The sequence below is a fragment of the Guillardia theta genome (assembly GCF_000315625.1).
Source record: "Guillardia theta CCMP2712 unplaced genomic scaffold GUITHscaffold_20, whole genome shotgun sequence".
Taxonomy (NCBI): Eukaryota; class Cryptophyceae; order Pyrenomonadales; family Geminigeraceae; genus Guillardia; species Guillardia theta.
The window spans coordinates 864,552-888,519 of record NW_005434654.1 but is presented as its reverse complement, the minus strand read 5'-3'; the positions used below and the strand labels follow the sequence as shown (position 1 = coordinate 888,519).

The 23,968-nt window shown below is 53.8% G+C and overlaps 5 protein-coding genes across 5 annotated transcripts; 3 read left to right on the top strand and 2 right to left on the bottom strand.

Annotated features, from left to right (window-relative positions):
• Positions 1 to 695: 695 nt before the first annotated feature.
• On the top strand, positions 696 to 10,142 carry GUITHDRAFT_105561 (hypothetical protein; the record flags this gene model as incomplete). The annotated part of the gene is made up of 17 exons (XM_005835857.1): positions 696 to 1,439; positions 1,511 to 1,712; positions 1,766 to 2,331; positions 2,389 to 2,462; positions 2,509 to 3,133; positions 3,198 to 7,239; positions 7,298 to 7,464; positions 7,514 to 7,848; positions 7,907 to 7,976; positions 8,029 to 8,112; positions 8,165 to 8,320; positions 8,376 to 9,320; positions 9,364 to 9,468; positions 9,517 to 9,637; positions 9,682 to 9,902; positions 9,946 to 10,023; positions 10,074 to 10,142. 17 exons carry the CDS (start codon positions 696 to 698, stop codon positions 10,140 to 10,142), a joined length of 8,604 nt encoding a protein of 2,867 aa, XP_005835914.1.
• Positions 10,143 to 10,219: 77 nt separating this feature from the next.
• Positions 10,220 to 11,519, bottom strand: GUITHDRAFT_105560 (hypothetical protein; the record flags this gene model as incomplete). Its single annotated transcript, XM_005835856.1, has 12 exons — positions 10,220 to 10,295; positions 10,341 to 10,423; positions 10,544 to 10,610; positions 10,655 to 10,727; positions 10,773 to 10,797; positions 10,848 to 10,875; positions 10,922 to 10,982; positions 11,033 to 11,087; positions 11,141 to 11,195; positions 11,238 to 11,306; positions 11,354 to 11,457; positions 11,511 to 11,519. 12 exons carry the CDS (start codon positions 11,517 to 11,519, stop codon positions 10,220 to 10,222), a joined length of 705 nt encoding a protein of 234 aa, XP_005835913.1.
• A 764-nt stretch (positions 11,520 to 12,283) lies between these two features.
• Positions 12,284 to 13,686, top strand: GUITHDRAFT_105559 (hypothetical protein; the record flags this gene model as incomplete). Its single annotated transcript, XM_005835855.1, has 9 exons — positions 12,284 to 12,389; positions 12,434 to 12,504; positions 12,553 to 12,603; positions 12,847 to 12,929; positions 12,971 to 13,162; positions 13,228 to 13,306; positions 13,346 to 13,407; positions 13,455 to 13,548; positions 13,606 to 13,686. 9 exons carry the CDS (start codon positions 12,284 to 12,286, stop codon positions 13,684 to 13,686), a joined length of 819 nt encoding a protein of 272 aa, XP_005835912.1.
• Positions 13,687 to 16,920: 3,234 nt separating this feature from the next.
• On the bottom strand, positions 16,921 to 18,132 carry GUITHDRAFT_44024 (hypothetical protein; the record flags this gene model as incomplete). Its single annotated transcript, XM_005835854.1, has 1 exon — positions 16,921 to 18,132. A coding segment is annotated over one exon (1,212 nt), but the record flags the coding sequence as incomplete, so codon positions are not given.
• Positions 18,133 to 19,796: 1,664 nt separating this feature from the next.
• GUITHDRAFT_136556 (hypothetical protein) lies at positions 19,797 to 23,502 on the top strand (the record flags this gene model as incomplete). The annotated part of the gene is made up of 12 exons (XM_005835853.1): positions 19,797 to 21,029; positions 21,072 to 21,418; positions 21,485 to 21,706; positions 21,750 to 21,779; positions 21,832 to 21,865; positions 22,002 to 22,273; positions 22,347 to 22,599; positions 22,649 to 22,693; positions 22,877 to 22,951; positions 22,997 to 23,134; positions 23,187 to 23,401; positions 23,445 to 23,502. The coding sequence occupies 12 exons, from the start codon at positions 19,797 to 19,799 to the stop codon at positions 23,500 to 23,502; spliced, it is 2,922 nt and encodes a 973-aa protein (XP_005835910.1).
• Positions 23,503 to 23,968: the final 466 nt, after the last annotated feature.

Below are 23,968 nucleotides of genomic sequence, written 5' to 3'. Positions count from 1 at the left end.
CCTTTCTTCGAAATCGTTGCAAAATCACGAATCTTGCAATGGCAAAATTTTCAAATATCTGTACTAAATTTCAATCATAGTCACACTTCACATTTCACTGATTTCCAAAAGAGAAATATTTTCATCAATTCGATCCTCACTACAACCATTTGCGTCCCTCACAGCAGTTAAAATACCGATATCATGGCCTGATCAGGATGGGTAGAACAAGGAGAACGGAGAAGAAAAATGCATGAAGATAACCATGCGCTACAAATTTTTCCACTAATCAATTAATTCTCCATTGTTCTTCACTGCATTTTCTTCCGTGACCTGCGCTCTTGTAACCTGATTGTTGTTTAAATTCATTGCCGATTCCACACTCCCGAAAAAAGGAAATGAGAAATTATCGAAGCACAATAAGATTCCGACTCCTCCTTGTCTTGTCTCTCTCCGTCTCTACCTTCGCCCTCCGTAAGTACCGGCTGCCTGCCCCCCATCCTGTGCCTGCTTAACCCCTCTTCCCTCTAGCTCTCCAATGGCAGCTCATCCAGCCCGGTGGATCCGGTCCGTCCCCTCGCTACGCTTACGCCACTACAACGCTCAGCACTTCTGAAGGCTTCGTCTTCCTCCATGGCGGGTATGTACAAGCCTGACCTGCACTGCCCCGTGCGACTCACTGTACTGCTTGCAGGATCAACAACATAGGAAGCGCCATGGTAGTGCTTGGGGATACTTGGAAGTATGACTCGGCAGCCAACAGCTGGGAGGAAGTAGTCTTCTTCCCGAACCATACGATCTACGATGCTCAGTGTGCTGCGAGCACCATCAACCGGCATGTCCCCGGCCCGCGTGCACAGCATACGATGATATCGGTGGGGGCGTCGGCCCTCCTGTGCGGAGGCTTCGCGACACCGCAGAAATCATCCATGGGGAGAGGGCTGCTAGACTGCTGGAGGTTTATCATCAGCCCGCAACCCACGTGGGACCCGATGCGGTTCGACGGGCCTGGGCCCGAGAACCGGTACGGCCATAGCATGGCATATGACGACAGGAATCAAGTTGTTTTCGTCTTCGGGGGAGTGGGGATGGCCGTGGGCAAGAGTCTGAACGACTGCTGGTACCTCAACGTGTCCTCTCCTACCACGCGGACATGGAGCAGCTGCAACCCCACAAGCTCTCTACTCCCCCATCCTCGGCATGGGCACGCCAGTGCATTCCATGTCAGTCTGCAGGAGCTCTTTGTCTTTGACGGGATAGTAGACGATGGGGAATCGCAGACCCCTCAGTCCAGCTTCTGGGTGCTCAAGCAGTACACCAATCGATCAGCCGCGCGATGGGTAGAAATCATGCCCATCTCGGCCTCACCATCGGCTCGAGCATACCACGCCATGTGGATGGCCGGGTTTCAGATCTATGTACACGGCGGGCAAGGCCCCGAAGGCGTGGGAGCATCCTCGGTAAGTCTTGGACTCTCGTGTCGGGGATGCTGGCGGGGTCATGGCGCCATGCGCTGATGTACATGTCACAGGTCCTGTCGGATACATGGATGTTCGACATCCTGACTCTCGTGTGGAGTCAGTACGGGTCGTCAGACGCGTCGCCGCTCGCGAGCTACATATCGAGCGGCGTAATCTCTTCGACGGAGGTGATGATCTTCGGCGGTCTTGACAAGGACTCCTTGGCGGCTGGTCACCTGGCCTTGTTCAAGACATCCAGCGGCTGGCAGTCAGGTGACGGGCGGGGCTGCGCCCTTGCTGGTCGAGTGTCTGATACGCTGCTGCAGCGCTGCAGACCGGAAACAGCCCCTCGGCTCGGTGTGGGCACGTCGCGTTCTATGACTCGACGTCATCGACCATGTACGTTGCTCAAGGGATGTCTGAGCAGGAGATCTTCCAAGACCTCTGGGCCCTCGATCTTTCTGCTCAGACTTGGCGATGCATCTACGGTACGGATGCCTCGTGCGCGGCCAAGCCGCTTCAGGTGTACGCCCCCGAGCCGCTCGTGTTTGCGGCGTACACGAGCGAGGGATCATACCAGTTTGTCTTCGGCGGTCTTCGACTAGCAGGGTCTCAATGCTCGAACGCAGCCGGGTCTATCCCGGGGTTCCAGAGCACCAGCACGATGTGGAGTCTGAGCATGTTCACCCTGGAATGGAAGCAGGTTCAAACAGCAAGCTCGTGGCCGACGGATCGCGCGTTCGCTACCCTGACAGTCATGGAGTCGTTCGGACAGTACTTGAAGCCCATCGTCTTGTTCGGAGGAGCGTCCATCGACTGTCCGGGCAAGCAAGGGAGCTGCAACCTCCCTCAGCCCAGGAATGACTTGTGGGTCATGGACTCGGCAGAAGCGGTAAGCGCCTGCTCGTGAGAGCGATGCTTGGTACTGACAGAGGGCTGGATGTCTCAGGAGTCGAGCGCCAAAGACAAGATGGCAAGCTTCGATGGGATCACCAGCATCATAGCCATGACCCTGCCTTCCTGGTAAGCCAGCAGCTGATGCGCGAGGTCCTGCATGACGGGTGTGTAGGTGCCAGTCATCGACGGGCTTGGGGACGCTGTGGATCGACATGTGGGTACAACTTCAAAGCCAAGATCCAGCTGGCGTTGTGCTGCTTGATGCCTACAACGGGGTACTGTCGTTGCTGCGCTGGACTGTTTATGCCTCGGGCAACAGTCTCTTCGTGAGGCTGACGCTCTTGCCGGATAGTCAGGACGTGGTGGTGAAGACTTGGGGCCCGATACCAAGCAGCGTGCTGGGCGTGTGGCACCATGTGTGCTTCACGCTGAGGTTTGGTAGGCTCTACTCACAGACCAACCCCTATCCCGACGCTGTGCTGACGCAAGCATTCATGTTTCTTGACGGCAGCAGCGTGTCAGAGCAGGGAAGGAACTTCTTGTCTCTTGACATCAGCAACTCCCTCCGCTTGTCACAGGGCATCTCCGACATCTACATCGGAGGGGGAAACCCGGCGGCCTCGGAGACGCTCAAGCTGTTCAAAGGCTACATTGATAACTTCCGTCTTTGGTGGCCCGCATGCCCGGATCTTTCTGATCCCTCGCGCTGTAACCCCTACGCCTTTCTGTACCCCATGGACAAGACTGGCAAGCGGACGCCGGCTGCACGAGATCCTGTGAGCGGGCTTCCCATGCAGGTGCTCTCAAGACTCTGCGATGAGCGTGTGCGCGGGATGGCCAGTGTGCTGATGATGATGGCAGGACTACGACGTGCAGATGCATCACGTTGCCAAGCCTGTCAAGGAGAGCATGTACAACACGTCGGTCGGGTCCTCGTACAGCAGCCTGCTTCTGATCGAGCTGACGTTTGATCAACCCATTCGCAATGGTCTGGTCGTGAACACAGCTACCGGCGGAGGCTCGGAGTGTCAAAGTCAAAACTTGACGGACTACTGCTCGGGCTGCCCCCGTGCAGACTCGTGTACCTTCGGGAACTGCGAGTACTTTGACACGGACTGTGCAGCCTCTCAAATGAGCGATACGAGCTTTCAGACTGCGATCTCGCAGACCGGTATCTGCCAGTGCCAGGACATACCGAACTGCCCCAAGGACGTGCCAGCCTGTCTGTGCCCGACCAATCTGTATCGGGTGTGCTCGGTTTGTAACCCCAACATCGGATACACCGACGAAGGAGTCATCTGCTCGCAGAATGGCGGCCCTCCTTTTCTTCCCAAGTGCGGCCCTGGAAAGACCAACTCGTTCGCTCCGGACTGGTGCCCCTCGAGCTACTGCATCAGCTGGACGTGCTCTTGCTTTGACCCCAAGACCATGTCGGGCGTGTACGGAGGGATGCCTTCAGTCTCGTCGGGCGTAGGGACTTGCCCATCTGCCTGTCCCGTGTCCCATTGCGGAAACAATACCAAGGACCCATGTTGCAGCACCCAGGGAATCTGCTACTTCAAGAACTCAACGCACTGTGACGTACCGGGCTCCAGCACGTATCCCCTTCAGCAAGTATGCCCCTGCACTCAGACTACACCAAAGGGACCAGATACTCAAGCCCCGGGCTCGAGCTCTACACCCAGCATGTACTGCGACGTCACATACACCCAAGACGACCGAGTGATCATCGACTGCAACATCTCGGCCAGCATGCAACCAGGTCAGTACCGGGGAGACCTGAACCAGCTCAGAAGCAAAAGCGACAAGCAGACACTGGCTCATGTCCTCTACAAGAAGGACTTGAGAAGCATCGATGAGCTTGAGTCGTTTGTACGAGAGGTGATGGATGGGCGCAAGCGAGAGGGGGTCAAAAGCTCAGGCTCGAGGACGCTCAAGGCACTTGGTCTGGACCCTTCAGCTGAAGTACGTTACGAACTTCTTGCAGAGCAGCCAAACCCGCATAATGGCTCTCAAACGAACTCTTCAAATTCGTCTTCTTCTGGAAGCAATCCAGGCTCGTCTGCAAATAGCAACTCGAACAGTCAGAGCAATCAGGCTCAAGGTCCTCCATCCTGCAGCCCATACTATCCCTTCTCATTCACTGGCGACGAGACCACCAGACTCCATGGTGCAGACAACCAGATCACCCTGTCGTTTGTCTTCTCCTCCAGCCAGGGCAACCAAGGCTCGAACGGTTTCAAAGTTAATCAGCCTGGAGGAACCGACGTGACCATCACCGGGCTCGTGGGCTCTCAGACTGCTGGCAACGATACGCTGTTGAACGTGAGCTGCAAGGCTCCTACCTCGACCTACTGCAGCTGGAGCGGAGTCAACAACCCGCAGGCTTCCTGTAAGTCCAATTGCGACGGAATAAGTGCGACAGGCGGCAGCTCGACTGCAGGTCAGGTGTTGTGGACTCAGAGCACGGGCACGATCTCCTTCTACATCATCACGGACATGCAGCAAGATGGCAACCAAGAGCTGTACTTGAATATCTCTCTCACGCTCAAGAACCGTGCTACCGCTCAACCTCCTCGCTTCCCGTCTGCTGCCATGTGCAGGTACAACCCAGCGAGTCAGAAAGTCGTCTACTCCAACTCCAACGGTCTGCTCGCCTCCAACGAGTGGATCCTCTCGCAAGACACGATACAACTGCAGTACGAGACGACAACCACAGACACACTCTACATCACAAACCTCTCAACCACAAACAACATCAACCCCCGAGTGTCTCTCACTTGGCCAGCGAATGGGTTTGATCGGCGCATGTACAACTCGTTGCCAAGCTCGTCGCAGTTCTCTGGGCTCGAGCAAACGAGCTTGGAGTTCTCCTGGCATGGCTCGAGCATGCAAGGGTGGGTGACCTTTCAGCTAGATCAGAGCGCCATGAGACGACAGGGAGGATGCGTCTCATCCGACACGCTGCAGATCTGTCTCCCTGGATACTCAGCCATCTCGCTGTACAACGACTCGCTTCAAGGCTGGGCTACTGTCGACCCTCCCTCCTCCTTCCTTGACTCGAGTGCACTAGTCAAGCTCAACTCCTCCTACTCCTACTGGGCTCCGACGACAGTTGTTCCGTGCTGCGACATGGGAGGGGCAGGAAAGTCATGCGGGGAGAAGGTTTGCTACACGAGCCAACAAGCTCATAGCTCGTCGACCATCGTGATGGGAGGCGGCACCGCTACCAAGATGCCTTCCATCCTACCCACCACCCGACCCGCCATGAGCTCCTTGACGGACTTCGAGCGCTACTTGACCCACACGCAAGCAAACAGCTCCAAGTTCGCGTCTAGAGCTCCATTCCTTCAGATCTGTCCAGGAGGCTCCGCGACTTGCTCGCCGACGGTGTTCGATCTGAGCTGGATCCCAGCTCGCTTCGGGCATGCCACCGCTGCCGTCTCCAAGAGCAAACTCTTGATATACGGAGGCATCGGGTGCGCGACCTACTCGACATCAGGCGCCAGTCAAGTGTGCGTCGCTTTGACGAGCCCCCTCAACGACCTCTGGATGCTCGACCTGCAGAAGGCGCTCAAAGGCTTCAGCCCCTTCACCCTCCTCGAGATCAACCCGTCCGGACAGGGCAGAGTCGGCTTGTCAATGTACGCCAGCTTGGCGTCCGGCTATCAAGCCTACACCATCGGGGGCTTGTCTTCGCAGTTCCTGCCGCTTGCCCTGATCGGCAACTACTCCTTGACGACGTCCATCTCTGATCCGATGACCATTGACGCCTTGGAGTACCTGGTGGGGAAACGCGTGGCGTATACCATGAGCGGTGCAGTGCACAGCTTCTTCTCGCAAGTGTCCAACTCCACGCATGCGATTCTGTTCGGAGGCTTCGTGCAAAACTCTCTCAGCAACAGTATCTACACTGTAGATGTCTCTTCCTCGAGCCTGTCGCAGGCTCTCTCCAACCTTCCTGTCCTTGCCGAAGGCCCTCCCTCGCGAAGCTACGCGGGTCTGGCAAGCCTCAACGAGTACACCCTGGTCATGATGGGCGGCACTCAGAATCAGAAGGGACTCAACGACCTCTGGAAGTTTGACCTCTTCAGCCGGTCGTGGACCAACGTGGACCAGAGCTTGAAGAGCGAGGTCAAGACCTACTTCGCTTTCACCACCTTCCAGGCCAATCAGACTGCTACTGTCCTCGTGTCCCATGGCGGCATCTTGAACAACTTCAAACCAGGCCTGACGTTCGCAGCTCGAGGGGCCGTCGCTGACTCCAGCAACCAGGTCACCTCGACGTCAGCTATCTTGGTCTTCAACAACAATCAGCTCTCTCAGTTCAAGCTCATCTTTCAAACTAGCGGCGCTTACAGCGTCATCCCTGCGCGCTGCCTGCACACCATCATCAACGATGCGTTCATATCCGGAAGTCAGGCCGGGCTGATCTATGGAGGGGTGGACGTGAACGGACAAGCGCTGGGAGACTTCTGGTACCTCGACACTGCGAAGATTGACAACGGATACACGATCTCGCTGATCCTCAATGGTGTCACCTCGTCCTTCGACTCCAGCACCTTCTACGGCTTCGTCTCCAGCAACTTCTTCCCTTCTCCGCAGTACCCACCAGTAGCAACCACGTCCATGAGCTACATCTACAACTTGAACGCACAGGTCCTCTCTAACAGCAGGTTGAACATCACCTTCGTCACCGGAAGCGATCTCTTCCGCCAGATCATGACACGTCTGAGTGACTCATCCTCCTGGCAAAACAGTCTGCAGACTTACATGACGCGGTCGTACGCCACAAACAACTCTTTCCTGCAGACCTCCACCTGGTCCAAGACAAGCTATCTGGGGCAGTACTACATGATTGGAGGAGCAGCACAGTTTTCCCAGCTGAGCTCCTGCAAGTCAGGTAAGCGCCCTCGCTCGCGCCCTCTTGTCCTTGACTTGACTGGTTCATCTGTGTGCAGGCGCGTGCATGAGAGGCATCTGTCAGAACTTCACCTCCCCGCCCTCGTCAGTCACCTACTGCTATGGCTCCTCCAACCCCACTGGCTGTACTGCGGGCACCTCCAGCTGCTCACTGCCAGGGCCGCTGCATGGACACTCGACCGTGTCTGTGAACCTGCAGGGAAAGGTGAGTCCCCTTGAGCTCTCGCGGCCCTGGCTCAGACCATGTTGCCCAGTTCCTCCTCCTGATGATGTTCGGCGGAGAGTCCACCGACCTCGCCAACAGAACCGCGACATGGGACCTCAGCTCCGACGTCCACACGACTTTCTTCTCTTCCAAGCAGGCGACCTTTGCCAAGCTCTACACCTCATGCCACACTGGAGGCGCCTGCCCCCAGGCGAGGAGGGATGCTGCCGTTACCACCATGTCCAACTCAGCGAGCAGCAACGGGGTTCTGCTGGTGTATGGAGGGTTCGGATGCGGCAACGCCAAAGGATGCGTCGGCTCAGGCATGTACGACCTGATGAACGGAAACTTCCCCACCTACGCGACGGCGTTCAACGACTTATGGTACCTGATCGCAGCGACTCCGCACCTCGAGGGTTCTCTGACCTCCAAGCTCGCCCAGGTATCTCAACCTTACCAACCTCGACTCTACCTGCGTCCAACAAGGCAAGTGCACGACGAGCCTGACATGGGTGCTGGTACGCTGACCTGCTCCTGTCGCTCGGCATGCTGAAAGGTTCTCAGGTGGATGTTCCGGGCAGCAAGCCTTCAGGCAGCATCGCGTCTAGCATCAAGCTCGACAGCATCAACCTCTACATCTACATCTTCGTGAGCCGAGTGACTCTCAAGCTGCAAGTGTGCTGACGCCTGTGGTGGGCAGGGAGGGACACAAGTGGTCGATGACGTGCCCAAGGACAGCAGCGACCTCTTCGTGTTCCAGACCAAGACGCCTTTCTACAAGAGCTGCCGCGCCAGTGGCGATGGCCTCACGGCTGCGGTTGCAGGATCGAAATCCTTCTTCTCGCTGTCGTGTCGGGTGAGACCTGCCGGAGGTCAGCGCGTGCTAGTGACCTGCGATGGTCTTGTTGCAGGACGTCTTCGGTAGAAGCGCAGATGGAGCTAGATTCAGGATCGACGTCACAGGGACCAACCTCCCCAGCATGTCCCCGTCCACCATCTCCCTTGGCTCGGGAAGCTATCAGTCCGCATACTCGCCCGTCAAGGCCGGAACCTACACCATCTCCATCTACGTCGGCAATGGGGGGCAGGAGTACCAGGACCTCATTGCTGGCGATGCGAGCGCAAGCCAGACGAATCCAAACCCATACACCCTCGTGGTGTCCCCGGCAGTCACCTCCCCGTCCTCTTCTGTGGCGCGGGGAACCTTCCTCACCATCTCGACGGCAGGAACGTCGTCAAGCTTCATCATCACTGCTCGAGACGAGTTTCTCAACCGAAGGCCCGGTGGAGACTCCGTCTCCGTGCTGCTGACGCTGTGGAATGTAGTCTCTCAAGCTCCTCTCAACCCCTCGGCCTCCCCCAACACAGGAAACGTCGTCGACAACGCTGACGGCAGCTACGGCACGACCTACCGCTTGACGCAATCAGGAAGCTACATGGTCTCCATCTCCTTCGCCGGGGTGAGCGGAGCTGGATCTCCTTTCATGCTCGAGATCGCCAGCGCTCCAGCTGAGATCGCGCTGACCTACGTGTACGGAGATCTCCTCAACGTCGTTGCCGGTGCGACTTCAACCTTGTACGTGCAAACCAGAGACAAGTACGGCAACTTCCTACGAGTAGACCCCACAGCCTATCCCAGCGGCTCGGAAGACATCGTCTTCGAGCTGTGCCAGACTGTCGGCAACGACGCAACCTTGCCGTGCTTGGGAGGGAATCAGGACACAAACGTTGGTATCACCATCAGCTACGCCGTCGGACCATCTGGTTCCTCCACTAACCCGGCTACCGGTCTCCCGTACTACGGCTTATATCAGATCGTCTACTTCCCCTTCAACGAGGGCTCCTTCGTTCCTGAGGTGCGTCTTCCTTGCCTCCAGCTCGATGGTGACGGCTGCTCAGGTCAAGCACAACTCTACCTACGTCCAGTGCTTCTTCGACACCTCGGGGCTCGGATCGCTGCAAATGGATCCTGGACAAGCTCGAGCGAACGCGTGCTACGAGCAGGTTTTGAGCCTCTCAGAACTCTTGCCGCTGACCAACAAACAGCTGCAGGCTGCCGGAGCCTCCGCCAGACGATCCTTGAGCCCGCAGACTCTGTCCGTGCAGAACTCCAGGAGGCTGGTCGGGTCTGGGAACACGAAAGTTAACATCAAAGCAAGCTTCACACCTCCAGGTGAGAAGCTCCCAGGTCGCTTGCCGCAGCTCACCGTGTCGCAGACAACACGACGCTCCAGTACTGGCTTACCTTCGCTCCCATCCTGTGCGCCGTCGCTGCCGTAGGGATACAGCTTCTCTGCATGATCGGGCGATTTGCCCTTAACAGAAGACACGGAGCTCGCGAGCTCGTGCAGCCTGCGGATGTCTTGCAGGCAGAGCAGGATCTGACGCCTGTCAAGCACAAGGGAGCGGAGGATGCGGATACTTTCCAAGACTTCAAGGTAAGTCAGCGACGTGTTTGTCAAAGTTGACGCGCCTCAACAGGACGTCCTTGGCGAAGATGAGGTAGCAAAGTGCAGGAAACTTGTGGAGGAAGGAGACGTGCGGCTTCTCGGGGCGATGGTGAGCGGAGGGAGGGAGGGAGGAAGCAGGAGAGGTAACTGTCAGTGCAGGACGCGTACAGCAAGACTAAGAAGATGACAGCACGGCTGATGAAGTCCTTGGCAGACCATGACCACTAACGTTTGTGTCTTCTTTCACTTTACACTTAATACAGTTGAACATAGAGAAAGCAGCTGGGCAAAGGTGTGAACCAATCTCATTCTGCCTTAGGACGTGACGACAGAGGATGAGGAACGTAAGTTCCAAACACTCGATCCCACAGCATCGTGTACCTGCTTTGCGTTCAACACACTCATTACATGCAATCTCAAGCTCACTGTCCGTAATTGACTGTCGGGATAACATGGTGCTGGTCGTGAGCTTTCGTATCGAACAGCAGCGGTACCGCTATATCGTAACGCTACCACGAGCAGGATCAACACGAAAGTAGAGTAGAGTAGAGTAGAGTAGAGCAGAGTAGAGTAGAGTAAAGGAGAGGAGAGTAGAGGAAAGGAGCGCAAAGAATAGGAAGAGAAGATACCGTATGATTGAGAGATGCCAGAATCCCTCCCAGGACGACGAAGACAGCAGCAACAACAGCATGGCATCTGTTGAGATGTGAGAGACTCAATTCTCTCAACACCAGCCTTACGGGATGATGAAGATGGCGAGGAGGTGGCAGTATTCCCCCACGATGAATTCAATCGGATGAACATTCACGGCATCTGCCGCAAGTCAGCAGGAGCCTTTCCGCCATTGCTTTCATCCACCTGCGTTCCCTCGGGATGGCGCAGCCTAACCCAGGCAAGGCATCAGGGGGGAAGAGGAAAGACGTGAAGACAGACCTGATGGTGATGGTGCTTGTGAATGAATCTGCAGATAAACTCAGTTCTTCATTTGACATGATATCTTTTCGTACTTGTACAGCCCCCTGACGTGTAATATTCTGTGCCAGATACAGTAGAAGAAATCGTAAACCACTGCCCACAAGCACTTGAGATGTACAAGTCAGGTGAAGGATAAAAGTCACCAAACAATGAGAAGAAAGCGATGACTGTATTCAAAATTGTCATCTCAGACCAGCCCTGCATCAGCGTTGTCAGTGGCCTGAAAGTCGATCAGCCAATCGTGCAGACACCCAAGCGATCCGCGGGCTAAGCCAGCAGAAACGAAGGGCGTGATAGGTGAACAACCTAAGGAGGGTCATTTGCGACTGCAAGAGAAACGAGACTCACGTGGTGGTGAACTTGTTCCACGTGATGAAACTGATATCCTTCCATGATAGCACGTCCAGGTGCTTCCCTCTGCGCTTCTCCATCACAGCCCTTCAGTGAGGTCGAGGGTTTCAGACCTGATGGGGATGGCGGATGGGTTGAAAAACCTCTGAGGAATCTCATTCACCAGGTAGCTCATCAGCTCCAGCCCCAACAGGATCACCACAGACCACAAGGCATACTGGTAGAAACGAGTGAGGCGGCATGTTGCATTCACAGATTCCTGCTAAAAACCTCTGGCATGGACCAAGTACTCGCGTCCCAGAATCTGATCAAACTCAGAATATGCCAAGTCGTGGAACAATCGCTTACTTGAACGTCGCACCCCACGCCAATCCTGCCATCGCTTCTGCTACCATCCTGGGGGTACTGGCATGAAACAACATCAGCACATCGATACCATACAATATCTCTCAACTCAGTGATGGGGTTTCTATTCTCTCTGTGCTTTCTTTCCGTCGCCTATTACTTCAAAACTGTCCTGAACTGAAGGCCTTACCTCTCTTTCACATAACTCTCAGTTTACAACCCATTCCTCCCCCTCCCTCCCCATCCCTCTCTGCCGCTGTCTCTACATCGATTCGAGTGGTCCTTCCCGTCTCTGTGCTCTCAATTTCACGTGCCAACCCTCTATCCCCTTGTCACCGTCGTCATTCCCTCTTCCTTCCCTCTTCTCCTTGGATCCACCATCCCAACCACCCTCTCCTCTTCCCTCACCGTCTCCTGACTCCTTCCTCTCCTCTCCTCTCTTCCTGCCTTCCCTCCCTCCCTCCCTCCCTCCCTTCCATCCTCGCCCTCACGAAATTTCATCTTTCGTGCTTACGTTTATGTGGCAGTCAGGTCCCTCATCCCCCGCCGGCCAGCAAAGGTCTTCAAGCCAATTTTTCAAATATTATTATGAAATTTGAAACTTTAGAGCGAATGTGATTCACTACGAGGCGGACCCGTACACCTTGCGTTGTACGGCATGGCGGCGGGCGGATGAGGATTCGGTTATGACGACGGCCATGCAGCGCTCCAACAGTTCTGGTCTCATCTTCTTGGTGTACCTCAATGCTGTTATTCTCTTGCTCTTCTTGCCGTTGTGCTATGCTCCCATTGCGCCGACAGACAGTGAGAAATGAACTTTTACTCGTTCTCCCTTATATTCAATGCAGAGGAGGTCTTGGTAGCCTTATACAATCTGACGATTGGGAGTCAATGGCGGCAGAGCTTTGCTTGGACGCAAGTCAGTCGATGCTGTCACTCTGGCGTGTATCTTACGTTAGCGTCACAGGGATGGGAACTGAACATGGATCCATGCGACGACTCCGACTATTTCAAGGGGGTAACGTGCTCTGGCACGTTGTTAGGGAGCAATAGAAAGGTGCCTCCTCGTTTTCTTCTTCGCCCTCGCACGTATTCACGTCGCCCTAGTCCACTTATTGCCCTCCTCCTCCATCACTTCCTCCTCCTCCTCCTCCTCCCAATCGTCGTCGTCGTCGTTGTCATCATCATCACCATCACCATCACTTTTCCTGATCTCTCTCTTGCTCCTGGAACGTATCTCATGTGCTTTGATCAATAACAGGTCACTTCACTGCTCCTGGCAGACCTGGGACTCAACGGAAGTTTGCCGTGGAACCTTGGAAACCTCACCAGTTTAAAGTCACTGTAAGTTGCTCGGAAAATCTTCTTTATCTAAAGGGCTTCAGGTACATGACCAGGAATGCTCTACAAGGAGAGCTTCCCCCTTCTCTTTGTGCCTTGTCCGAGCTTCAGAACTTGTATGTTCTTGATGACTCGCGGGTTCGTTCGATGATGTTCAGTCTTAGGAACCTTGCTCTGAACAAGCTGAATGGCGTGATCCCATCGTGCATTGGTCAGATGCAAAACCTCACTTCAGTGTAAGTGTTTGCTACCATGGCAGAGAGCCTCTAGTTCTCCACCTCCATGTGACCTGCTGCTCAAGGGACCTTCGCTCGAATCGATTGACTGGCGGCATCCCAAGTTCGTTCGGGAGCCTTCCCCTCTTACAGAACGTCCGACAAGTGATTTGGATGAAGAGCTTGTCCTGACATTTGCGGCAGCTTTTTCTCTCCGACAATCGTTTGAATGGGTCGATTCCCGGGGAGCTTGTAAATGCTCCGAGGTGTTAGAGACATTATCACAGCTTCTTCCGCTGATGTGTGTGTCTAGGCTGGAGATGCTCTTCCTCTCCTACAACAACCTCACCGGGACCATCCCGGCGTCCTTTGCCCAGTTTCAGATCAAGCAGAGTGCAGCGATGCCGGTGAGATGTGAATTTGCTCTACCAGCATCTCGCGTTGAGACTCTGTTGGATGTCCAGGGATTGAAGAGCATGGATTTACATGGCAACAACTTAGAAGGAACTTTCCCGGAAGTAGTAGCAGAATTAAGTGCTGTTTGAATGTACCATATCATGTTTGAAAGCTGCAGAACGAAGAAGTCACTCCTCCCTCTATCTTGTGTCTCAGCGCTTCGACTCTCCGATCCCGAAAAGATCAGCACATGCCCGGTTCTTTGCGCGTGTCTCAGCCGTTGCTGGCACGTCATGATTTGGCTTCATGAAACGCTTCTCCCTTGCATCGCAGGCACCCCATGCGTCAGCGAATCTTCCGTTGGGTAAGATTGCTCGATGAACGAACTTGGCGTATGTGACATTGCCTGCCATGTGACGTCATATCGTTCACTCGCACTTGAACCTCTATCACACCTTCCCTGTCACGTTCGATGTCTTCAGACCTGCAGCTACGTCAACTGCTTTCAAAAGAGCAATAAGATAAAAGAAAATCAACACACACCTCATCTCAAAGCTCACATTGAAAGCAAAGGCAAGTTTTCTCCAGCCACTTCGCTTCACGATTCGTTTCCCCCCCACGAACTCTACGTCCGATCTCTCCAAAATCTCATTGATGGTCTTCTGGTACTGCGATCTCTCTGATGCCGTCGATAGAGGTAGGATGGACGAAGTACTGTTGTTAAAGTTTCTTGCATCGTCTAACACTGTGTTTTCCCTTCACAAAATATCCTCCTGTGCAAGAACTGAATTACCTGCCATAGCCGGTTGATGTTGCTTTCCGACAAGGTTCATATCATGAGCATTCGAGTTCAAATGGGACGAAGGAACACACGACTGGATTTCAAATGAGAAGCCATCATTGAAATAGCAGATTGTCACATCCACATGCTTACCACGTTCAAATATTGGACATCGGACGAGGCTGAGGAATTGTCATTAGGTTTTTTAGAAGGCGGGGCGTTTGTAGGACAAATGTTACCTTCAGTAAGTTTTCTGCTTTGCATCTCTACTGAGCTAGGTTGCTGGCATGTTTTTATGTTGCCGTCTTTAACGTAAGGATCGTTGCGGTGAACTTTGTTTGAGGTATGCCGGAAGACAGCAACTGAGCTCTTGATTTGAGCTTTTTGCATACAGATGTTCTCTACGTAACGAGTCAGCCAGGGGTAGATTTCCTCCCTGATGTGACGAACCTGTCATATCTAACAATGCAGCTTCTTCAGCTGTCACTAGTTCGAAGTCCATCTCCTGAAGAATTTCCTGCCACAAAACACAGTGAAAAGTCAGGACATTCTCAAGATTTTTCTGCATGCTGCTCGTTACTCTCGAATCTCAAGCTCGAATTCAATCCAATGTTATCCTGTTCCTACTATACGAGACTGTCATTGGTTGTACCCTGACCATTCATCATTTTCAGTCTTTCTCCTGTGTTGCCTCCCCCCAGTCCCCCGTCCTATCGCTTCCCATTTCTTTCATGAGCAGCAGAATTTGAAAAGGCGTGCGGACGACTGGGATAATAGGAAACTGCCGGGCCGGGCCGGGCCGGCCCGGCGGCCCGGAGCCGCACTGCGGCAGAGTCGCTCGGCCCGGCCAGACAGGAGAGCCTCCCTGGGTGACACTCGTTTCATGACAAAAGGAAAGTAAAATCTAACTTAAATGCGATCAATAAGGATCTGTGGCAGGAGTCTGGTTTAGCTCAGATGATCAAGTTGAGCTGCATCCTTCGAACTCGGAAAACTTGATTCCAAAACCATGAAGGCTAGGGCCTTGGAGGGCTCGGTAAAACTGTAGAGTCTGCTGACGCTTGATATGTGGAATTTACACATGAGCTTGAAGGCATAAACCTTCTGGTCCTCTCCGGCCAAGTTTGTCTCAAAACTGCAACAGAACCAAGTGAAGGTGACCGGCTCTCAAACTCTGTCTTCACCCCCCGGAGTCACGACCGTGGATTCGAGGTCCTGCAGCGGAGGCAAGGAATTGATGTGAGCAGCTCTTGTCCTCAGGCTTGGAGTGGCTGGAGGCGTCGACGTCAGCGTTCTGACGGCATTGATGGGCCTCAGCATGGGAGTCGCTGCTGGTGTTGGAAGATTTCTGGTAATGAAGTCCTCGATGGCTCGGAGCATCCGACCGCCCGATGCCCTCGTCTTCCTGACTTGCATCCTCTCTCGCAGCATGGTCATGAGCTTGAGGTTGATCCGATCGACTCCGCTCGTCCAGTCGTGGCTCGCCCTGCAACAAGTTCGGTCATGCGAAACCCAAGTGAAGGTCGTTAACAAGAAACTCACGGAAAGCTGGTGGGAGAGCACTTGGAGATCATCGGGCCATCAAAGAACTCCAAGAACGCGTCGCTGACAGCTCCTGCACCGCTACAGGCTGGGGCGATGGTGAAGGGGTTGTTGTCCGAGGTCACCGACGCCACCACCGCTACCTTTGTCGAACTGACAAACTCGTGCAAGGCTACCGCGTCCAACATGGTGAAGGCCTCTGCCCACCTTATTTCCTTCATCAAGACGATGTAACGGATGTTCTGATACTCAGATCTGGAGGACAGATGCTCCTGGATGGACTCCAGCAGAGCCAAGGCCTGCAGGTCGTCCAAGAGTGCCAAGATGATGACTCGAAGTCCGTCCATGTTGTCCATCACAGCGAACAAGTCCTTGCACTTCTCGAGGTAGTCGGGACCGCTGAGAGCAAGCGGCTTCTCCTCGCATGTCGGGAGGTTCTGAAGTTCGACTTCGAGTTGATGGCTGATGTAGGACTGGGCGCGATTGAAACCGTCTCCCTCAGGCATCTTCGGGCTCTGCGGGACAAGAGGATCCATCTGTAGCTCCTTCGACTTGCGCGGGGTGACTCTTGCCTGGTCGAAACTCTCCTCGCCGTTCTCCGCGATCACTTCATCGGCAGAGAGGTTCGAGTTGACGAGGTTGTCAAGCGAGTTGCTTCGCTGGAAGGGTGTGGTGTTGTTATCCTTTGTGACTGGCAGAGCCTTGAAGGACTCTTCCATGGGCACAGCTGGGAACACAGGTGGATCAAGACCACTCTGAAGCGCTTGATTGATTTCTTCGGTCCTCGTCTCCTCCTGCACAAAAAACACACTTGTGAGCTCAGCTTGCAATGACACGATGAACATCTTACCGCCCATTCGCTGATCACTTTGCTGACATCTTCAGCTTCACATTGATTGGATGTCAACATAACAACACCCCATCGTTCACGCAGCAAATTCATGGATACAGCCTTGGACGAAGACGTACAGCCAAGGATCAAGGCCTTGAACTTGTCAGCTCTGTGTACAGCATGAGGATCCGCTTCAGCTTCTTCGTGAGCTTCGTTTCCAGTCGCTCGTCCTGCTTCTCCCGACCATCGCAGTGCAAGTTTGCAGAGCACAGGCCCAGTCATCTGATTGATGACAACGATAGAAATGATTACAGCCTGAAATTTTCTGCCCCAATCTTCGAACTTGTGAGCAATCTCTGATGCAAGACCAAGGGAGAATCCGGCTTGGGATATCAGCGTCATCCAGATCGTGAGGTTCGTTGCTTTCTCTTGCCCCACCAGCCAGCCTGTGGAAGAGGTTGCGGTGAAGATGCATATGGCTCGCACGAGCGCGACGATGAGTGCAAACCCTATAGAAGCTGCGAAGGTCTTGAGGTCAAGACTTGCTCCAACCAAAGTGAAGAAGGGAACAAAGATGTAGGGGGCCGCCACTTGTAGAGCATCGCAGAAGCGATGGTGAAAGGAGCTGAAGTTGACACAAATGAACCCTCCAACAATGCACATCAAGAGGGGTTCAAGATGCATCTGCTTATCCTCCGGCACCCGCTTCGAGACCTCAGTTGTGAACACGCTGCTCCCAAGAAATACGAGGAATCCGAGAGGAAAGATCAAGGCATTCATTTCAAATCTGCTGAACATCATGAGGCCCATGAAGACAAAGCCAATCACTACTCCGATCAAGATCGAGACGATGATCATCGCAATCACAATGCCCAAAGATGCGCCTTGGAACGGCAGACCCTTGCAAGAAGACATGCCGAATGAAGTTGTTATGGAAATACTGATCAAGACGAACAGATCAGATAGCACGGTGATGCCTAACATGGTGGAAGTCATTTTGCCTTTGCATCGCATTTCCTTGACAAGCGCAATGGCTGTCGCTGGACTTCTAGCTATGCAGATAGAAGCCATGATAGTAGCAACCGCCCATCTGCACTGTGAAGGAAAGGGATTTATCCATGAGAGGAGAGATGTGCTCGAAAGAAGGCCAACGACGACAGTTTCCAGAGCAAAGGTAATAATTGCAATTGCGGTCGTCTGTGCAAGCAAGGCCTTGATCAGTGGCTTCAGCTCTGGTATGTGAAGTTCTGCTCCTGCTGAGGTAGTGATGTACGCCAGAGCAACCATGTTGATGTAAGAGAGATCGTTGACATCGGCCTGTTTCACGATCTCTAATGCGTAGGGTCCTGCGACCATTCCCGTCACGATGTATCCTGTGATGAGAGGGAACCCGATGCGCGGAAAGAAAGGTCCTACAAGCTTTGCTGCCAAGGAGACGATGAAGAAGGTGAACCATGCCTTGGCTGTTTCCCCCCCCGAGCGATCCGCCGTCGCTGCTGCTGCTCCTGCCATCCTTCCCCAGTAGTCTGTGACCTCCCACCCCCTACCCCCTTCTTCCTCAGTTTGGACATCACCTACCCTGGCTTTTGTATGCACTATGCACGCCCCCTAGGACTCACTACGACCGACATGATGACAGCTTGCGTATGGGGTAGGGTAGTGTGGGGTGTAAACCATAATGGAGGAATAGTTTGCGCTAGAAGGTGGGGGTGATTCAAGGGGGGATAAAGGGGGCCGTTACGGACAGGGGTAATATGACCAGGGAGATGACCAGGGTTCACGGTGGGCATGAGGGGGGGTGAGGGGTGAAGTTCGAGGAATAGAAGGTAGGGCAAGAATGCAGGGCTATAGCGTACCACTGGTTATTCTTTTTTTTTTTTTCTCGGTGTGGTAGGGGTGGTGGTGGGTACGACTGGGGTAGTCTTGTCAAAGGTACCTAAACTTGTATACCATCAGAATCGACGAGAACGTCGAAGGTGAGGAAACAGGGACTGCCCCCAGAGCAATGGAGACGGGGAGCGAGCCGAGAGGGAAGGAAAGGGAAGAGGAGAAGTGAACGAGGGGAGGGGAGTGAGGGGAGGGGAGGGGAAAAGTGAACAAGGGGAGGGGAGGGGAGGGGAGGGAGGGGAGGGGAGGGGAGAAGACGCAGGAGCGGGGGAGGGACAGAGTCAAGTCTTCTGATGAAGGCTACAGGCAAGATACACGAGAAGCAGCTTATGGAAAGAAAACCATGTCTCGACGTGCAAATCTTCTAGCAGATACCAGTTGTACACCAGTGCAAGGCTATCTTCCCTGAATGTAAAAAATGTTTGAGGCTTTCAATCAGCAGTGCCACGAGTGCCCTATCTCAGGCTTGCTACAGTCTGCCTCTCCCGCCATCTTTCCTTAGCATTTCAGAGAAAACCATCTAGTGCTTTTCGATCTCCCATCCTGTCCTTGTCTGTGACTATGTTACTTTCATTCGTACAATTCTCTGGTACCCCGGACCACATGGTAGAGTTTCACTTCCAAGAGAGCAGCAGTAGCAAGTAGCGTGCTTTTATTTGTTGTGTTCCAGTAAACACAGCTCCTGATTATTCCATTTTCTATCTTGTTATCCAAGGTTGTACAACAGATTCGCCTCATCCTGAAACAACTCGATGCTCTACCTTCCATCGTCCCGGCAAAGTGCCAGAACCCTGTGAGTTGTGAGCGGCCAACCAGCAAAATGAACCCCCTCTGCCCCCTTGCTCGCGATGGTCCTCTCGTGCTGTCATGCTCTCGTGCTGTCATGCTCTCGTGCTGTCATGCTCTCGTGCTCTCGTGCTCCTTCCTCCACTCTTCCTCCTTTCCTCCTCTGCTCTTCCACTCTTCTCTCATCCTTTCCTCCCGACCTCTCCTATACTTCTCCGCACAGTCTCCAGCACTCTTCCTCAACAACCTTGTCATTCTACTCACTTTCACATCGAACGATCCATACATTCATCGGTTGTTTGCGTTTGTCTGCTGCATGCCTCTGCACCCGGGTAAGTTTGTGGGGTGACCACCGGTCCCTGACCCATGAAAAGATGGGGTACGTACGGATACACGGGGGTTATCAAGGAATGGCGTAGCAACGAGGGAGGATGCGGAGCTGGGGGGGGTTGGTCGTATCAGTCCTGGTATCATGTGCTCTCAATGTACAAGGGAGATCCTCCCATGGCCTCTCGAGCGGCACGGGAGTTCCCTTCGGCTCCCTGATCCGAGTGATCTGGATTGGCGACTGCCTCTGCCATGAGGCGCCGGATGTGAGCTGGGTCAACGGCCTCGATCGCATCTCGCTGGTAGAGGAGGTGATGGTCTTGCAGGAGGATGAAGTTGATGTCAAAGACATCTTAGCTCACATACACAACTTCAGCCCTAGCATCCTCTTCTACTCTCCCGGAAGGCATGCTCCGAAAGATATGCTCCGAGTTGTGCAGGAGTGCAGGGCGCGTGGGGTTCATACGGTATCAGTGCTGTTTGATTTCCATCGCACGGTTCAGAACTTGACCTCTGACTGGCCTCCCTTGCACTTCGATCAACTTCTTGTGGATTTTTGGGATGCAGAGGTTGAAGAGTCGCTCAGACTCGGTTCCTCTCCTGAGTGGTTTGGACGTTATGTTAGCAGCACTTTATGCGCGAACATGCTCCATAACGAAGAGCATCTCGTTCATACGGAATATTCTTATGACATCCTTGTTTACTTCCCATATTTTGAAGAAGAAAGCTGCCGAAGTCAACGACAGAGTCGTACTCTGGTGTGTGCATTGTATTCCTTTCTCAAATCAAAGAGTCAGATCAGATTTCGACTGCAAGGCGACTGGTTGATCGAAGAAGAACTCAAGTCATTGTATTTACAGTCAAAGATTGTCATCATCATCCTCGAGAGCAACACCGAGTCACAGGATGATACTCCTCGCTGCAGAGGAGGAGGGATGTATCAGGTGTACAAGGCTTTGGCAATGGGAGCGTTTGTGATGTGCAACGAGGTGGAGGGGCTTGATTTAGATCTTGTCAACGGCTCTGAAGTGATCAAGTTCAAATCTGATTCGCTCCTTAGCCTTGAAGGCTTGGTTGATCACTACTTGCAGGATGAGGGCGCGAGGCTGCAGATCGTTCAAAACGCTCATGCGTCTGTCTGTGAACATTTGAGTCTGGAAAGCAAAATGGCTGACGTCTTGATTCGAGCTTCTCAATCCACGGAAAGTCTGCATGTATGCAAAGGTCCGAGCAGAAAGAAAGTGTTGGAAACGTCGCTCATCGGGAACAATATCAATCTCTCGAGCCTTGTGGACCACCAGGACTTCATCAACCGCTCTGGGCTGTTGATTGCCAAGGTGCCTTGACGGTTGCAAGTCATGACTGAATGCTGTTTTCAGGTTGAGTTTCAAGAGTCCGAAAGAGTGTTCGATTCGACTCTTTGTTTGCAAGAAGACTGTTCCTTGCTCGATGAGCGAATACCTGGAGGTTTGCAAAAGCTTCATTTTTCTGTGTGCTTGTTTCTCACCCGTTACCGCCAAGCCATGCTCCCCCAAGAGCTCTCACTGCAAGGGATGTTCTTGGTCTGCCTGCACAACTACATGGTTGTAGCCGATGGAGTGAGCTGTAACGGGGTTGAGCCTCCGATCACAGCCTTCGGGCGCCACCAGTGGTATCCTCCAGTACCTCATGGATGCGATTGGAGTGAGAGTGCTGTCACCGATGTTCCAGTTGTTCCAGTAGAAAGGTGAAATACATCTTGAGCCGAGTTTGCAGCTGACCATGGTGTTAGAGCTCTTCTGCTTGTTCGCAGGTTCGGCTGGTTTTGGGCTCATTTCATACAGGACCTGGTCTACAAGCTCGCTTTCACTGTGCACGCTTTACCTGCCGGGACTGAGTTCGAGTACGTTGAGATTCTGCATGGAGGCTGTTGCCAGCTGACTGTTGGTAGTGTGATCATGGAGTCAAACTCGCAACCGAACATCCTGCCTCTCATCCGATCGCTGCTGGGAGAAGATCTGGATTTCTCCGAAAGGTCTTTCTCACATCGACATTGCTTGCGGTGACATTCTTGCCAGGCTTTATTTCATGGATTCCAACTGCCTCAGGTCTCGCAATACAAGGCAGTGGTGCTTTCAACTGCTGCTGACGCGGGTGCAGAGGAAATGGAAGAGAATGTTCGCACTACTTCATGGTGAAGGAGCTCCTGATCAGCGATACTTACCCCTCTGTTCGATTTCTCTCGCTCACTGAAAACATGCAGCTGATCTCAGCTTGAGCAGTTTCCTGAAATCGGTGTCACCATCCCACATGCGTTGAGGCTGGTGCAGGTGACTTGTGAAGGAAAACGTTTCCCATCCTCACTAAAGGGATTACAGAAGGATTTCTCGCTGCTGCTTCGAAGGCTTTTCCACACCATCGAGTCTCCCATGTGGCACAGGAATCAGCACCGTGACCTGTGCAGAGCTTTTGACTCGCTGCGTTTGCCTTCTACTGGCGATGCGACATGCGAGCTCTGCTACCAGGACGATTCGTATGCCGAGGCTCACTCCTCTTCGAGGAGGATGCACAGTGGCTGGCCCAGCATCGTTCTCTTCGTGCGGTAAGGGGAGTCTACATCTGTACGAGAGGTTGATTGAGGCTTGAATGAGCAGAGGGACTCTAGAAAGTTGCAGGAAGAGGAGCAGGTGCATGCTCAACAGCAAAGAGCTCGCTCAGTCACTTCAATGGGCAGCTCAAGTCCTTGCTAGAAAGGTTGCTGAAATGCGTCTGCCGGTCTCACCTCCTGAGGATTTTCGGGTTCGACAGATGCCATCATCGACGGGTAGGATCGAGGTCATACAGAGCGAGCAGAGGAGCCACTCTCTGCTTCAAGTCGCAGCGGCAGTCAGTCAGGCTTCAATCATCGTGACTCCTCATGGCACACACGTAACAACTCTCCTCCACTTGCCCTTCATGGTGGAGACCGTGCTCGCAGGTGTACTCAGCAGTCTTTGCCCGCCGTGGCACCACCATGATCGAAGTATGTCCGGGTCGGGCTCGAAGATCTCCGCATGTTTACGTTGTGTGACGCAACTTTGAGTAGCTCTGGTGGGGAAGGGGGAGGGAACTATCATGTCAAGTCACCTAACAGTCAAAGCTCTAGGTCTGAAATCTGTGAGGAGATTTGTTTCCTACGTTTCTCCCCCCCTGATCTCTTTGTCAGTGGATTGTCCCTGTTGATGGGGCCTCGTACATCCTCGAGAACTCCCTTAAGGAGTTTGTCGCTCCTGTGGACAAAGTAGTCGTTTGGTTGTCAATGTCACAGCTGACGTCAGCGTTTCAGGTGCTGCGCATCGTCTTCCACGAGCTCGATGTGCCCGTACAAGAGCTTGTCAAGATTGAGCACCAGCGGACAGCAGGAGAGATCCGCTGGAAAATTCTCTACCTCAACCTCCTTCATGGTGAGCTATGCGAGGGTCAGGTACGCCAGCTCTCCCAGGGAGGATGTGTCTGCTGACAGAGGTGCTTGTCAGCCCTGCCTTCATTTCCGCATCTCTTACGACCACACCGTCCTCGAGCACACGTCTATTCCTACGGATGTTGGATGTTTGATCCAGGGGACGACGAGGACAGACGAGCAACTGGCGCCCGTCCTCGACCTTGCTCTCTTCTTCTCCTCCTCAGCAGGAGAACTCGAGCGGCTCGAGACTGCGCCGGCCCGTCTCATCAGTCCAGGATCGTCTGGCCGGTAGCGATGCGATACTGCACGAGGGACGCTGGATGGTCTGCAGAGGCTGCGCGTCAGCATGCGAGGAGGGGCAGGAAGACGTCTACCGAGCCCTTGAGTGAAGAGAGGAGAACGAGGACCCAGCACCCGAGTGGCGCAGACCTAACGGGGAGGACGATGAGAGGACGAAGGGAATAAGGGGAGGGAGGCGATCAGAGCGGGGAGGAGAGCTCAGGAGGGAGGAAGAGGAGCGGCCAGTCTCCCTCCTGCACGAGGCACTCACGCTGAGCGCTGTGCGCATGTCGCTGCACAGGGCCGACGAGCCGTCCTTGGTGGTACTAGCGTAGCACCTGACCTGAGCCATCCCTGTCAGCTCCCTCCCTCCTGCTTTCCTCCACCCACAAACGCATCCAGCTCGTTCGTACAAGCTCCCTCAACCTGCATGCAGCCCGGTTACCTGCCAGCATCCCAACCTCGCTCTCGCACCTCCTGCAGCGCGTCCCTCAAGTTCTTCGCCGTGCATTCTCGAATTCCCTTCTCCAACTCTGAGCCAACAAGACTTATCCCTTCCTTCCTTCACTTCCCCTC